The sequence below is a fragment of the Nicotiana attenuata genome, unplaced genomic scaffold (genome assembly GCF_001879085.1).
Source record: "Nicotiana attenuata strain UT unplaced genomic scaffold, NIATTr2, whole genome shotgun sequence".
NCBI classification, from domain to species: Eukaryota; Viridiplantae; Streptophyta; class Magnoliopsida; order Solanales; family Solanaceae; genus Nicotiana; species Nicotiana attenuata.
Window position 1 is genome coordinate 202724 of NW_017671992.1, and position 15908 is coordinate 218631.

Sequence of the window (15908 nt, forward strand, 5' to 3'; positions counted from 1 at the left end):
GCGGAGTTGGAAATTATTATAAATTGATTAATTAAGAGTATTGGAGTATATTTTGATTGGTTTGCATGTTGTTTGACTAGTTTCGGATCGATGGGCATCGGTATGAGGTGTTAGGGAGGCATTAGAGCCGGTTTTGGAACTTCGGGCGAGGTAAGTCTCCTGTCTAACCTTGTAAGGGGGAAACTACCCTGTATGTGTCGTATTTGTTATGAGCTACTTGTTGTGGGGAGACACGTACGCATGAGGTGACGAGAGCCCGTACGTGGCTAATATCATGCTTATGTTAGGGTAGACTTAGGACTTTATCATGCAATATTTGTATTATCTATACTCAACTTATTCGTTTAATTAGCTAAGACTTATAAATAAAATGTGATTAGAGATCATGTTAGATCGAACCTCATCACCTCGAGCTATTTGGCGAGATATTTGATTGTCGGTGAAAGTCATGATTACTTTACGTTCCTGTTTTTATGTTACAAACACATAGCCCGTAATTCGATAAGTTTCTTCTCTTCCTTGGGATTGGGCCGAACGCCTCGACAATGTGTGTGTGTGTGTGTGTGTGTATATGTAAGATGCATCCATGGATCGGGCCGTACGGCCTCGACGTAATTATCGCTAGGAGTTCGAAAATCCACGAGATAACCCTCTTGATTGAACTTGGAAATTACATGATATTCTCTTTATGAACCAAGATCGGATATGTACCTGATGGTTCTTATTTGTTGAGATGGCATGTGGCCCTTGGGGATTTTTTTAAACTAAAGATATTTTGTTAAAGGATTCCGTTATCTACTGTTTCTTATTTTATTGATCCTGTTGTATTTCATGCCTACTTATAATTCCTGCATTTTATTTATTGGACCACTAGTAAGTGTCGATGTCGACCTCTCGTCACTACTTCTCTGGGATTAGGCTAGATACTTATTGGGTACACGTTGATTTACGTACTCAGGCTGCACTTCTGCACTCATTGTGCAGGTATATTTCTGATGGTCATTTGGGCGCGTAGTCGCAGTTGCCAATTTCATGTCACGATCCGCAGCACACAGAGTCTTCATCATGTTTGTTTACTTTATCCTGTCTATCTTGTATTCCAGATAAATGTTGTATTATTATTGTACTCCCTTGTAGTTGCTCATGCACTTGTGTCACCGGGTTTTGGGAGTTTTTACTAGATGTTTGTAGTGGTGCTGCAGATGTGGTACAGGGTGTTTCTCTATGTGTATTTGGGCGGACTATTATCGTCGCCTTGTGGAAGGGCGTTCTGTCGTTTCAACTCACTGTTAGCGTTGCCCATGGCTTCGAGTTTATACGTAGCGTATTGTGGTGATCAGGCATTATTATCACACAGTGTTAGTGTGATGGAAAGGTGCTTGCTTAGGTGTCGCGGTAATGAATGATTCAGAAGGAGGGTTATTAGGTTCATGATGGGGAACTTTTGGTATTTGTTCCAGCACTGGAGAGGCATTTGGGCTACGGATGCTCAGGTTTTGGTTGACTGAGCTGTGAGATTTGATGTCTCCGAACTTGGTAGTATTCTTGTTTGTATTATGGTGTTGTCGTCCTTGTTTGCGCATTGGGGTTCGCCGGTATGATGGTCTTCATTTGTTTGCCTCTGGGACATGGCATTGTGAAATGGTACCTAAGAAGCAGTTATCGGAGATGACAGTGTATTGCGGCTGTAGGGTCGGATCGGTTTCTCCAGTGTTGATGAATCGAGGAAGATAATCCTTAAGGAGGACTAGAGTAGGTGGCATTTTATTAATTCGGGTGCTACATAGATGGATTATGATTTGAGGCAGTGTTATGGCAACGAAGGATGATGAAGGACATGGTGGGAGGTGTCTCGCAGTGGTTGAATTGCTAGCGAGTCGAGTATGAGCATCATAGTTCGAGTAGTTTGCTTTGGAAGATGGTTAACTCGGAGTGAGATTGTTAGAGTATCGTATGGATTTGTGGTAGGATATCCACATGCTTTGAGGAAGCTCGTTGCGATTATGATCATGGTGAGAAAGGGACTAAGTCTGTGTATTTCGTTTGAGATGGTGGCTTCAGTGCTTCAGAAGTTTGAATATGATCGAAGGAGTTTGCTTGGGATGTAATATGGCTTCAAGTTTTGAATACATCACTGGATCTTCAGTTGATGTTAATGAAAACGAACGCGCGCTTACAACTGGTGGACGACATGGGCTCACGAGGGTTTACTGATTTCATGGTAGTTGTAACCAGGGCAATGTCGTTGGAAGAAGTCGAGATGGAATTACACAGGTGGGATATCTCCTGTGAGAAGGTTAGCAGTTGCGTGATTTTTTAATGAAGTTCCTACGAAGAGTTCTACTTTCTACCCAGCGGGAGGCATGTACTGCGATGTGTGCTCGGATCGCTTGAAGAAGATTGTACAACTGTTAGGAGGTCGAATGTGCGATTGTGGTTGATAATTCGGAATATTTGGAGGTATTTGATTCTGTTGGCTTTGTTATGCATAAATGGATTCCGGAAGAGTTATGGCGGTTTAGACCACAACTTGAGGTTTGCATTTTCTGCTGTTATGGAATTTGGTTGCGTGTTGCAATCATTCTTCGGAAGTGAATTAAGTGAAAGAATTCTAGCCGATGAAGTGTTTACTCTACTGGTTGTTTGGGAGTTATGATGAAATTCTTATACTCTCGCGTAGCAGCATGATAAATGCAGTAAGCGGTATTAAAATTGAAAGTTTAGGATCAAGGTTCCGATTCAATTTTTATAAGAATGTCACGAGCTTGGAGGAGCGAGGGAAGAATTCAGATGTTCAGAGTATGCTGGCGCTATCTTAATGTAGCCGGAGAATGGTGTTCTGTAAAAGAGGCATTATGTATTGGTTTGTGGATTCTTAATTGGCATTACAGAAATAGTATGATTGGTAGGTGCTGATTTTGCTACTTGGTGTGGTAGGTTGTGGGAGTAACTTCCATGGGATGATTGTGTAAGTGTGGCGTGTTAGTCATTTAAGTGGTAAAGATTGAAATCAGGTATGAAGATTCTGGTATTGTCGTTGATTGGAGAGTTTATGTCTGAGAGACACTCTACTCCTTTGGTTGCAGACTGTAAAAGTTGTACCAAATTTGATTGTCGATCATATGTGTCATGAATAGGGACATTGTTGATCTTTGGAGGGTTATTGGCCCATCTTGGGATGATCAGAATCGGCTCGAGGTCCGTTGGTAGGCCTAATATGAATGTACATTTTACACCAGATCAGATATGCTTAGTTAGCATAGCATTGCTTTTGGACGATTGTTTAGGTGTAGTGGGTGATATTCCTAGAGTCATCTATTCCAGGTGCTACTCTTTTATGCCATATGGGTTGTGAGACGGCTTTATTAATCACGACTCTTGAGATGCTGGTTGTTTATTGTACCTTAGTCATGCTTGGGTTTTGTAGCGCATGATGCTATTCATCTCCCCAGAGTTGTATTTATGCACTTGGCGTGTTGTGGTCAATATTCAGGCATATCGTGTGTATGAGCGTTATGGCTTGACGAATATTTCCTTATTGATTTTTAGGTGTGGATCGGGTGGCACGTCGTCACGTGTATGATGTTTGGATCGGGTTGCACGCCGTAGCTGTATCATGTTGGTACGGTTCCTTGTACGTACCTTGTGTGTTTTGTTTCTCACCTTTGAGATAGGTACGTAGTATTCGTTTGGTTGTCCTATTCGTTATGTTGGCTGGGTAGTTCTTTGCTAGAGTTCATTCTTTCGTATGGATCATATTCGAGCTGTAGCTTGTTGGCGCGTTGATGGCATTATATGATATTTAGACGGTGTTTGAGGTGGATTATTGCCCGAGTAGCTTGTACTGGGTGAGACGAGGTTATTGGGCTTGAAATCCATGCGAACGAATATATGTATGGTATATTAAAGTGAAAATGTCACTAATCAGTTCAGAGTGAGGCAATGGTTCTTGTCAAGCAGAGAGACTCCATGAATTATTGATTTGGCTGGTGGTTATGAGTTTATACACATGTCTTTCATCGTTGCAGTAATGCGAGGGTTGGAACCAGACTTATATCCGTTAAGAGGTATACTATGTGCATCGGGTTCGTGAAGCTGTAACTATTGTGGTTGGAGGATGTTAGTATATGAATCCAAATTATGCGGTGCAATGTATGATTGCAACATGGGTGGATGATCATGTTTTGCGTTCAGCGTGTTGAGATTGATACGGTGTTCGTATGTTAGAATCAGACCTTATAGAAAATTTCGGATGTTGGAATTTGGTTCTAAGGCTCGTGGGCAAAGGTAGTAGGAAGGATCTTCAGTCTGTCTTTAGCTAATGTGCTCATATGGATTGTGGTGGCATGGGTAGGTGCGCATGGTGCCAAACAGTGATTTTGGGCAATTTCGGAGTGGTTCTTGGCACGTTCGAGGATGAACGTATGTTTAAGTGGGGGAGAATATAACAACCCGACCGGTCGTTTTGAGCTCTAGCACATCGTTCAGTGAGTTTGAGGCCTTGAGTAGCTTCACTTCATGTATTATGACTTGTACGTGTTCAGAATTGAATTTCAGGAAGTTCGGAGTCTATTTGGAAGGAAAATTCTCAATTCGAAAGCTTTAAGTTGGAAGAGTTGACTAAGATTTGACTTTTGAGTAAATGACCTCAGAATCAGGATTTGAAGGTTCCAATAGGTTCGTATGTTAATTTTGGACTTGGGCGTATGTTCGGGTTGAGTATTGGATGGTCCGGGAGCATTTTAGCGCTCATTATGAAAAGTTGGCATTTTTTGAATTTCCTAAGTTTGATTTGAAGTGGACTTTGGTGATATTGATGTCCGTTTGGGATTGCAAGCCTTGGAATAGGTTCATATCGTGATTCGTGATTTAAACATAAAGTTTGGCATCGTTCTGGAATGTTTAAGTATGATTCGGATGCGTTTAGTGAAGTTTGAATGTTCGAAAGATAAAAGAAAGATTTTGATAGTCGATATGGGATTTTAATGTTATTCGTGGCGTTTTCAGAGTTTGGATAAGTTTGAATAAGGTATTAGGACTTGTTGGTGTGATTGGACAGAGTCCCGGGGCCTCGGGTGTGCTTCGTGATGGTTTTAGACTATTTCTCTATGTGTTGCAGCTGCTGGTTTCTGGTGTGTTTGGTATGCATCGCGATCGCGGAAGAAGGGTCGTGATCGCGAAGAGTAAAGTGGAATGGTGGAGACTTTGTTCAACGCGATCGCAGAAGGTGTCTCGCGATCGCGAAGCTTTAGCAGGAGGTTCTTCGCGTTCGCGTGGGTGAAGTTGTGAACGCGTAGGGTTGTTGAGGCTGGACTGTTGTGGGAGAGTTGTTCTACCCGATCGCGTGAGGCCTGCCGTGCTCGCGTATGAGGAAGTGCTGAGGTTGGGAGTTTATACCTTCACGTTCACGATGTGTGGCATGCAATCGCGAAGGTTTGGATGACTGTGAATTGTGATCCCGAGGTGGAGCTCTCATTCACGTAGAAGGAATTCTAGGGCAAGTTGGTTTGGCCTTTGCGACCGTGAGGTGATTTCCGTGATCGCGAAGAGGAAAGGCCTGGGTTGACTTCAATTTATTTCGAGTTTTAGCTCATTTCTTCCACTTCTCAAATGTGATTAGAGATCATGTTAGATCGAACCTTATCACCTTGAGCTGTTTGGCGAGATATTCGAATTGGTGAAAGTCATGATTACTTTATGTTCCTGTTTTTATGTTGCAAACACGTATCCCGTAATTCTATAAGTTTCTTCTCTTCCTGGGGATCAGGCTGAACGCCTTGACATATATATATATATATATATATATATATATATATATATATATATATATATATATATGAGATGCATCCATGGATCGGGTCATACGACCTTGGCAGTGTATGTACACAACTATATGGATTGGGCCGAACGACCTCGACATAATTCATGCATAAAATCGCTAGGAGTCCGTAAACCCACGAGATTACCCTCTTAATTGAACTTGAAAATTACATGATATTCTCTTTAGGACCTGAGATCGGATACTTACTTGATGGTTCTTATTTGTTGAGATGGCATGTGGCACTTGGGATTTTTTTTTAACTGATGATATTTTGTTAAAGAATTCCATTATCTACTATTTCTTATTTTATTGATGAGTAACTGAGTTGATAGTTCACCGTTGACTTGCCTAATGGCGATGTTGGGCGCCATCACGATCTATAGCGGGAATTGGATCGTGACGCTGAAGTATTCTGCCTGCAAAGAATACGTGCTGTACCAATGGCACCTCTTGCGGAGAATCTCACACCTTCTTCGGTCACAGATGTAGCAACTACATGAAAATACATACAAAGGACCATAAAAATTAAGGAAATATGCAAATATCTGAAGGAAAGCAGAAATTAACTAGACCATGTATGTTATTGGTACCTGTATCCCCAATGGAGCTTGGATCACCGTGATTCAATAAAAAATACATAGAAACAGAAGAAGGTGAAAGACGGATAAGAATAGCATACGAGGGCATTCACACATGAAATTAACCGAACCCGTCTGGTCATCAATCTTGATGGTGACAATGTCGGACATGTTGCTAAAGTTTATGCCCCTCGGCAAGTTGCAATCGCAGTGGTAGTACTGAAAGCCCTCGAGGAGGCGGAAGGATATATACCAGGGCGAATCTGGTGGAGTCCATGCCTTGACGACTGGCTTCATTTGATTAATTCAACTACTTTCTTCAGCCAATTTCCTTGCTCCAGCCTTACGTCAAACACTTTTGTGGTATTGCTTCTTTGTTGAAGTTGGAAGACTGGATGGAACATGACACCCTTTATTAGTTTACTCCCGCCAATAGATGTTCAGCCAATTGCGTTACGTTGTTTTTGGTGACTGTGGTGACCCACCCATTTAGCGCGTGTAGTATTTAACGGTAAATGCGATTTTTTAATTTGATCTTTTGATGTTTATATATATATATATGCTATTATTAGAGTTTTAGATATAGGATAAATTAATGCGCCGACTCAACCTATAATATTTCCCAACACCTCGAAAGCCCTATGATTGAACTATGATGTGGATGATTATTCGATGCTAATTACCCAATTCTAGCGAGGAAAGTGGAGAGATACCCTATTTTTATTTCATCTTTTAACGTATACTCTAATTTTATCCGGACCTATTTTACAAATTATTTAACTGCTACCCATTTGATAGTAAATTAATAATATTTGGACAAAAATACCCTTAACTTAAACAAGAAAAAGAGTCTTCTTTCATAGTGTAGTACAATTGAGTTTCTTTTATATCTATTCTTTGTATAGCAGTACGATAAGGTATTTGTGTTTTATTTTTTTATTAATGGACATAAACTTCAGACAAGACTTGAAAATATGAACTTAAAGAAATATAGTTTAAGTGCATATGTTCTTCCTCCCTTTATGCTTTGTTGAGACGAGACGTCACTCCATTTTTAATGGTGTACTTCATTTCTTCTTTTCCGTTTTTTAACATGAAAACTTGAACTTATTACCGGTCTAAAATTTTCTTTTACTTCTTATCTTACATTAAAATTCTTTTAAGTATACATTATTCATTTTCGATCAAACATTTAGGACGCCTGAAGGCTGGGAAGTTCTCAACTTCATACCTAAATATATGAAGTTAGGCTTGAAAATTCTCAACTTCGGACATAAATGACTGAAGTTAGGTTTGAAAGATCCCAACTTCGAACATAAATGTTTAAAGTTAGGCTTAGAATTTTTCAGCTTCAGAGGCTGATCTAGAAATTCGGGACGAGGGGTGCACCATTACTTTTAACATAAACATTTAGTTTAATCATATAAAATTATACAATCACAACAATTTTGCAAATAAAAGATAATTAGTTTCATTATCACAAAAGAAATATTATCAATTTATAATTGTACTCGATGAGTTTTTATACTTTGAAAACAATCAATAATAGCATCATTACTTACAGTTGCAAATATCTTACGCTCTATATTGCAAACTAAACAACCATTCAAAAACTCTTCACTAATGCTATTACGTACATCATTTTTTATGAGCTTCATTGAGGAGAATGCTCTCTCCACGATTGCAGTAGCAATATGTAGAATCAAAGTCAATTTCACAAGTAAATAAATATGACACCAAGTTTGATCCAATTTCGTCTCCGCCATCACTATAGCAAGATCCTTCATTCCCTTCAAGTTGATAAATTTGCTATCAGGCATTCGAGCATAGACAATGAAACTATCAAAGCTGAAAGCTCAGATCTCGAAACTTGTTGTCATCAAACTCACTTGGATAATACTCGGCCAACTTCTTTATTCTGTCTTTTTCAAGATTAGCAAATGAATCAACTAGATTCAAACAAGCCATACCAAGGAGTAAGTCACTAGTCACTACATCAAAATGACTATTTAGCTTATGAAGTTGCAAATCAATAACTGCATAAAATACCCCCACACTAAAGTGATGTGAATATGAAACTCCGGACCTCTTTCGTTTCGATCTTGGATAGTCTTCATCCATTTCGGGAATCATAATATCATGTTTACCACAAAACGAGTAAACTTCATTCATCAAAGACTCCAATTCACTTTCTCTCATAGTTTGCAATCTTATCTTTGTAAGTTCAAGCAACCTCACATTGACTATTTCTCGATCTTTCTTTTGTAAAGCTTTGTTCAATTCATTTGTAAGAAGCAACATCTTGAACATCAAGTGCAATAAAAACACAAATTCAAATTCTTGAATATTACCCAAAAAATTTTTTGCTGCAAATCTATCAAGAGAAAGAAGATTATCTTGTTGCATATCTTTAAACACATTAACAATCAAAGAAAATATAATCAAGAAATTTTCCAACGTCTTAAAATGTGAATCCCAACGAGTATCACCCGGTCGTTGGAGGCCACGTTCTTGATTCATCCTTGCCCGGTAAGTATTTCTCCAGATTTAAGTAATTCTTCCAACTTCTCTACTTGGTGTTGTCGATGTAATTCCCTGCATTTAAAAGATGCTCCAATAGTATTCAATGCGTTAGTGACAACATCAAAAAAATTATTCACATCAGGATGCTTTTTAGAAAGAGCTACAAGTGTCAATTGCAATTGATGGGCAAAACAATGAACACAATATGTGGATGGAACATCTTGTAAAATCAAAGACTTTAGGCCATTTATTCTTCCTTGCATATTACTAGCTTCGTCGTAACCTTGTCCACGTAACTTGGATGAGTTTAACGAGTGATCCAAAAGCAAATCATAAATTGTTTTCTATAATGATGGTGCAGATGTATCATTCACATGGACAGTACCCAAAAAGCTCTCAATCACCTCCCCTCTTTTGTTAACATATCGTATGACTAGGGCCATATGCTCTTTATGTGAGATGTCCTTTGATTCATCGATCAATATCCCAAAAAAATCATCATCCAAATCTTTGATAATAGCTTTAATTGTTTCTTTAGCACAAGCATCCACAATATCTTTTTGAATTGTTGGACAAATCATCATATCATTTTTTGGAGCTTTATGTAATATTACCTTTCCCACGTCCGAATGCTTATTCCCTTGAAATTCCAAAAGTTCAAGAAAAAGACCTTTGTATTCGGAATCTTCACATTCATCATGACCACGAAATGACAATCCATTTCTTAAGAGAAATCTTACCACATCAACCGAGGCATTTAAGCGTATTCGATGATCATTTTTTGCTTTCTCACTTTGCTTGTGAAAAGAAGATTGAATCGATTGTTCTTGATTTATCAAATCTTGCATCCTATTAAAATATTTGTGATGGATACTATTTACTTCCCCGACATTCATTCTAAATCTTTCCATACCCTTGTTCCAACCCTTAAAACCATCTTTTGTAAATGCATCCCCCGCATTACCGCGACTTTCATGTTCATTCTTAAACAAATAACAGCACAAAACACATCACCTTTTATTCTATATTCCAACCATTGAGAATATGGGCCCTTAAACCAATCGAGATTAATTTGATGCATTTTGTTCCCAAATTTAGTTTTAGGGAAAGCATGACCACTCGGTTGACAAGCCCCTTTTTGAATATAATGTCTTCTCACTTCATCTCGAATATTAGGGGCATACTGAAAAATCGGTATTCTTTCTTTAGGATTAGGATTGGGAGATCCTAACTCAAGAACACTATCAATATTTGAAGGAGGGGATAAGATTGTCCCTCTTTGGATTTCAGGAGCTATATTCGAACTAACAGAAGGCCGTCTACTACAATTGGAACTTGATTGGCCAATGTTTGACCCGATCAAAAATTTATCCATTTTGATGTTAAAGGATAAGTGTTCCTACAAATTCAAATATCACTCATCATCAAAATACAAATTCATAATAAAACTAAGGGAATCATACCCTTTTAAATTCATAATAAACTAGAGGAATCACACCCCTTCTACATTCAATAAAATAAGTGAATCACACCCTTTCAAAATTCATAAGAAACTAGGGGAATCACACCCCTTCTGTATTCAAGAAAATAAAGGAATCACACCCTTTCAAACATAATAAAAAGAGAGGAATCACGCCCCTTTCAACTTCAATTAAAATAAAATAAAAACTTACCAGTTCGTCTGCAACTTGTGATAATTTTATATTTGAGATCAAATGGATGTGTCTGCCCAGTTCTTCACTTGATTTTGTACTTAAAATATATCATAACATAATCCTAAAATTTTTATATTAAAAGAACCTGTCACGACCCGGCCGGTCGTTTCATGAGTTACCACTCCGTTTTTCCCATTTCTGCTTCTTATTGCGTTATTTATCGGTTTTATATGTGATCGGATTGTTACAACCCATATCCACACGTGTTAGTTCATGCCATATGTTAGTTAACATAAATCCAAGAAGGAATTATCTTTTAGATGATAAGAAGTTAATCCTATTGGTCTTAAGTGATACAAGGGTGTATAAGGGTGATTAACAAGTATTAGAAGTTAAATGAATCAAGGATGTTGTAACTCGTATTTTCGGGTAAACCTAAAGGTGCTTAATACACTCAATAGGTCATGTTTTAAGTTATTTGAATCATATAATATCCGTATCATAAGTCTTGAAGTCAAACGAGTTATGAAACAAAAGTCGACGAAAGTTGTCGCAACTTAGGTTCATAATTTTACTTAAACATTAGGTCAAATTTTTCTAAGCTTTTCTCCCAATTTACAAGGAATTACGGGTTGATCTACCCACCAAATTAAAGATCTATGGGTCTAGTTTCCAACGCATTAAACCGTTTGTCAATACGATCTGGGAGTATAGAGATATTCATATTTTTGCAAGCCCGCGCAGATTGGTAGGTGACAAGTAGGTGCATCATCTACTTGCAAAAATGAGAGGACAAAATTAAAAGCCCCAAAATCGGCCAAGAGAGGACTTTTAAGGGATTATAAAATCAGTTATTTCACCAATATTTCATACCTTCAAAACCAAATTGAACCCCTACAACTCCTCCCCAAAAATCCGACACAAACCCTAATCGATTTTCCCTCTCTTTCAAGTTCTAATTGGGGGTAAAACCTAGAGTTTGAAGAACCAAGGGAAGGGCTGAGTTATCCAACAAGTAAGGTAAGTTTACTGCTCTCTTTCATATATTTTTTCTACTGTGAATTCATGGTAATTCGTTCTATACATGTAAGAACTCACGGGACGGTGATCGGAAGCCGTGAGTTCGAGTTATTCACTTGTAGCGGACTGTTTTGTGGACTGTTTTGTGTTGCTGTTGGGCTGCGTGTTTTACTACTATTTTGTGGAGTTTTGGAGGAGGAAGGGTTTGGAGAAATACCATATCGATCTAGGGTTGTGGGCTGGTAGTTCTTCGTAACATTTTCGGGTCGTTTGACACGACTACGGTGGCCGTCGTATGTATGAAGTGATTAGGTTGTGCGTGGACTGTTTTGGGAGGCTCAATATGATTATTATTGATGTTGTTTGGTGATTGTTTTGAATTGTGTGAAGTCATATATATAGGGGAGGTGCTGTCCATTTCATCCTAAAATAGGTTGTGGTCGATACATAATAGTTATGACGCTTAAATGATAACGATAGTATCGTTTCTCTTATTGTAGACTAAGGAGTTGTGACAATTGCATAGCTTGAGATTGGGGCAGTATATACAAGGTATGTGAAGCTATCCCTTTCCTTCTTTTGCACGACTCCGATTTTACATAATGTAATGAACAAGCTTCCAAAGATACTCTACTCTTAGAAGCTAGCAGTACTTACATTGTTTCCCCTCTTATGGAACGATTGATGTTAATGTTGCTTCTCTTATTCTTATATTATCAATGTTGTTGGTACTTCCTGATTCTTATAAGGTTCATATGAGTTAGTCCTAATAACGTGTACAGAGGATACCGACCTTACGTCCGAAAGGTTTAGAACGTGATTCCATGAGTCGAGCATGCACTATATATATGTATCTATTTTACTCTACCGAGCCAAGCTATAGTCGGCCGGGTACGACACCTATTGTGCAACCACTGATCAGTTGGGTTTTACCGAGCTCCACGTGTCCGGGTACGATACTACCGAGCCTTATGATGGCTGGGTACGTTTTTTTACCGAGCCTATTAAGGCCGAGTACGATATGATGATGATGATGCCCACAGAGGCGTATGTTTTAAAAGTTTATGTATTTATACATATGTATTATGCATTTCATGTCAGTAGACCTCAGAGGTACCCAGCTGTTACAGGTTGTATATTCTCTATCCCTACTTACATTACTGTTCGTATTATGGTTCCCTGCCTTACATACTCAGAACTTTATTCGTATTGATGTCCTTTTATTTGCGAACGCTGCATGTCGTGCTGCAAGTCCTGATAGACAGGCAGGTGCAGCTCTCCCACCACAGTAGGCTGTCCAGTTCAACGGTGATTGGCGAGATCCCTTCTCCGGACTTGCTGTGGTCTTGGTATGCATTTTTGTTATAGACATTATGGGTATGTCGGGTCCCTATTCTGGCTTTGTTGCAGCACTTATGTTCCTTTAGAGGCTCATAGACAGGTGTCACTCATGTATAGTTTGGTATGTCTTGTCGGCTGGTTTTTGTTGTATAGTCTTTCATGGTAGCGTGGTAGCTCATACCTTATATATAGTTTCTTGATTGTCTGGTCATCCCAAGTTATGTATGTTCATGCCATCATATTTTATTGTTGGTTGTCCATGATCCATGTCCACCATTTATATTGATCTCGTCAGCCCTAAAAGATAATAAAGAAGGTTAGATAAAATGTACGTTGGTGCTCAGCAAGTATGGCCGGGTGCTAGTCATGGCCCTCCAGTTTGGGTCGTGACAAACTTGGTATCAGAGCAAGTCTGTCCTAGGGATTGTCTATGAGCCGTCTCTAGTAGAGTCTTGATTATGGATGTGTAGCGCGCCACATTTATAATCGGGAGGCTATATGACATCTAGGGTTGTTACCTTCTTCCTGAATCTAGATCGTGCGTAGAGTTGAGTCGTAAGTGTTCGTCTCTAATATTCACTTTGTTTTCTTTCAGCGATGCCTTCTACTAGGAAGCAAACAATTAGTAGACGGCTTGATACAGCTGCGGGAGAGGGTACCAGTCAGGTGCCCCAAGCCAGAGCAGGACAAAGTGAGGTTCAGAGTGAAATGCCGTCTCATACCTCATCTACTCCGTATCCTCCAGAGGAAATTAGGAGGCACCCAGCACCACCCGTTCCTCCATCTGGCACTACAGACCAGGATATGCGGAATGCGGTGCAGTTGTTGACTAGCTTGATAGCTGCTCAGGCTCAAAGGCAGAATACCGGTATTGTTGATAAACCCGTTAGTACGAGAGTTCGTGATTTTATTAATCTAGACCCTCCTGTGTTTATTGGATCAGACCCCAAGGAGGAACCGCAAACTTTTATTGATCAGGTTCATCGTACACTGCGGGTTATGCATGCTAGTGATACATAGGCAGTAGAGTTGGCTTCTTATCGGCTACGGGATTTAGCGGTTCTCTGGTATGATAGTTGGGAGAAATCCAGGGGTCGAACGCTCCTCCAGCTGTGTGGAAGGAATTTTCTGAGGCCTTTCTTCATCACTACTTGCTAGTTGAGATACGACGAGCTAGAGCTGATAAGTTCTTGAACCTTAGACAAGGTAATATGAGTGTGCGAGAGTACAGTATGCAGTTTGATTTTTTTAGGCCAGGTAATGCTCCCCATATGGTGGCCGAGATGAGTGATAGGGTGCATTTGTTCGTGAACGGGTTGGGACACATCTGATAAATGAGTGCAACGACAGCCTTCCTTGGTGGAGGGCATGGATATTTCCTCGTATTCAGGCTTATGCCCAGACCCTAAGAGGATCGTAAGCGCCAGCAGAGGGCAGATAGGGAGCAGGATAGGGGCTAGCATAAGAGGGCGAGATTTACAGGGTATTTTGATGACTTTTGAGGCAGCGTCAGGCCCCAGTCTTCGAGGAGTTCAACGCCTCCTGTAGATAGTGCTCCTCCACAGTTTCAAAGGCCTCGATATGATCGATTTAACTATTCTGGTCCAGGTCAGAGTTCACGGGCATCAGGCTCGCAACATCACAGGGATACTATTCAGACGAGACCCCCAACACCACGTTGTGATCAGTGCGGCAAGGCCCACTTTGGACTGTGCCGCCGAGGTTCTGATGCATTATATTCTTGCGGACAGCCTGTCCATATGATGCGGGATTGTCCAAATAGAGGAGGTGGTGGTATGGCTCAGCCGACTGGATCTGTGTCTGGTTCTTCCTCTTCAGTTGACCTCCAGCATGAGGTTTCCAGCAGTCGACAGGTCGTGGTAGAGGTAGAGGTGCAGTGCCGAGTTCGAGTGGTGCTCAAATCGAACCTATGCTCTAGTAGGTCGACAGGATCTCGAGTCGTCTCCAGATGTTGTTACAAGTATATTGTCTGTGTTTTCTTATGATGTATATGCGCTGATTGATCCGGGAATCTACATTATCATATGTTACACCTTTGTGGCTAATAAGTTTGGCATTGAACCTGGATTGATAAGTAAACCCCTTGCGGTATCTACTCCGATAGGAGATTCTGTGATTGCTAGAAGGGTATATAGAGGTTGCACTGTGATAGTTTGTTAGTCGTCAACTCTGGCAAATTTATTTGAGTTAAGAAATGGTTTTTGATTTCGATGTGAATAATGGAAATGGACTTGGTTGGCCTCATGCTATGCAAATGTTTGACTGTCGCGAACGAAGATGGTTAGGTTTCAATTTCCTGGTGAATCCTCATGAATGGAAGGGGAACATTGCTACAACACGAAAGTGTAGGTTTATTTCCTATTCTTAAGGCAGGGAAAATGATCTCACAAAAGTGTTACATTTAATCATCTCGTTCGCGTTGGATGCAAAGGCGAAGCCGCCTACTTCTACAATCAATCCCGTGGTCAATGAATTTCCAGATGTTTTCCAGATGAACTCCCAGGCCTTCCTCCTGAAAGGAGATTGAGTTTAGCTTTGATGTGTTGCCTGACACTCAACCGATCTTATCCTCATACAGAATGGCCCCGGTAGAGTTGCGAGAGTTGAAGGCGCAGTTGAAGGACTTGCTGGAATAGGGCTTTTATTTAGGCCTAGCAACTTCACCTTTGGGGTGCGCCAGTTTTGTTCGTACGGAAGAAAGACGGGTCGTTAAGGACGTGTATCGATTATCGACAGTTGAATAAGTTTATTATAAAGAACAAGTATCCACTTCCAAGGATTGATGACCTTTTTGACCAACTCCAGGGTGGCCAAGTATTTCTCTAAGATTGACTTACGTTCAGGGTATCATCAGGTGAGGGTTAAGGAGAAGGATTTCCAAAGACAGCCTTCCGTAGCAAGATCATGGGGGGCATTTTGAGTTTCTTGGTGATCTTTGGTGTGTCGTTG

The 15908-nt window shown here is 40.1% G+C and overlaps 1 protein-coding gene across 1 annotated transcript; it reads right to left on the minus strand.

Moving 5' to 3' along the window:
- Positions 1–8241: 8241 nt before the first annotated feature.
- LOC109211220 lies at positions 8242–8700 on the minus strand. The gene has a single exon (XM_019374724.1). The coding sequence runs from the start codon at positions 8698–8700 to the stop codon at positions 8242–8244; it is 459 nt and encodes a 152-aa protein (XP_019230269.1).
- Between the last annotated feature and the right edge of the window lie 7208 nt (positions 8701–15908).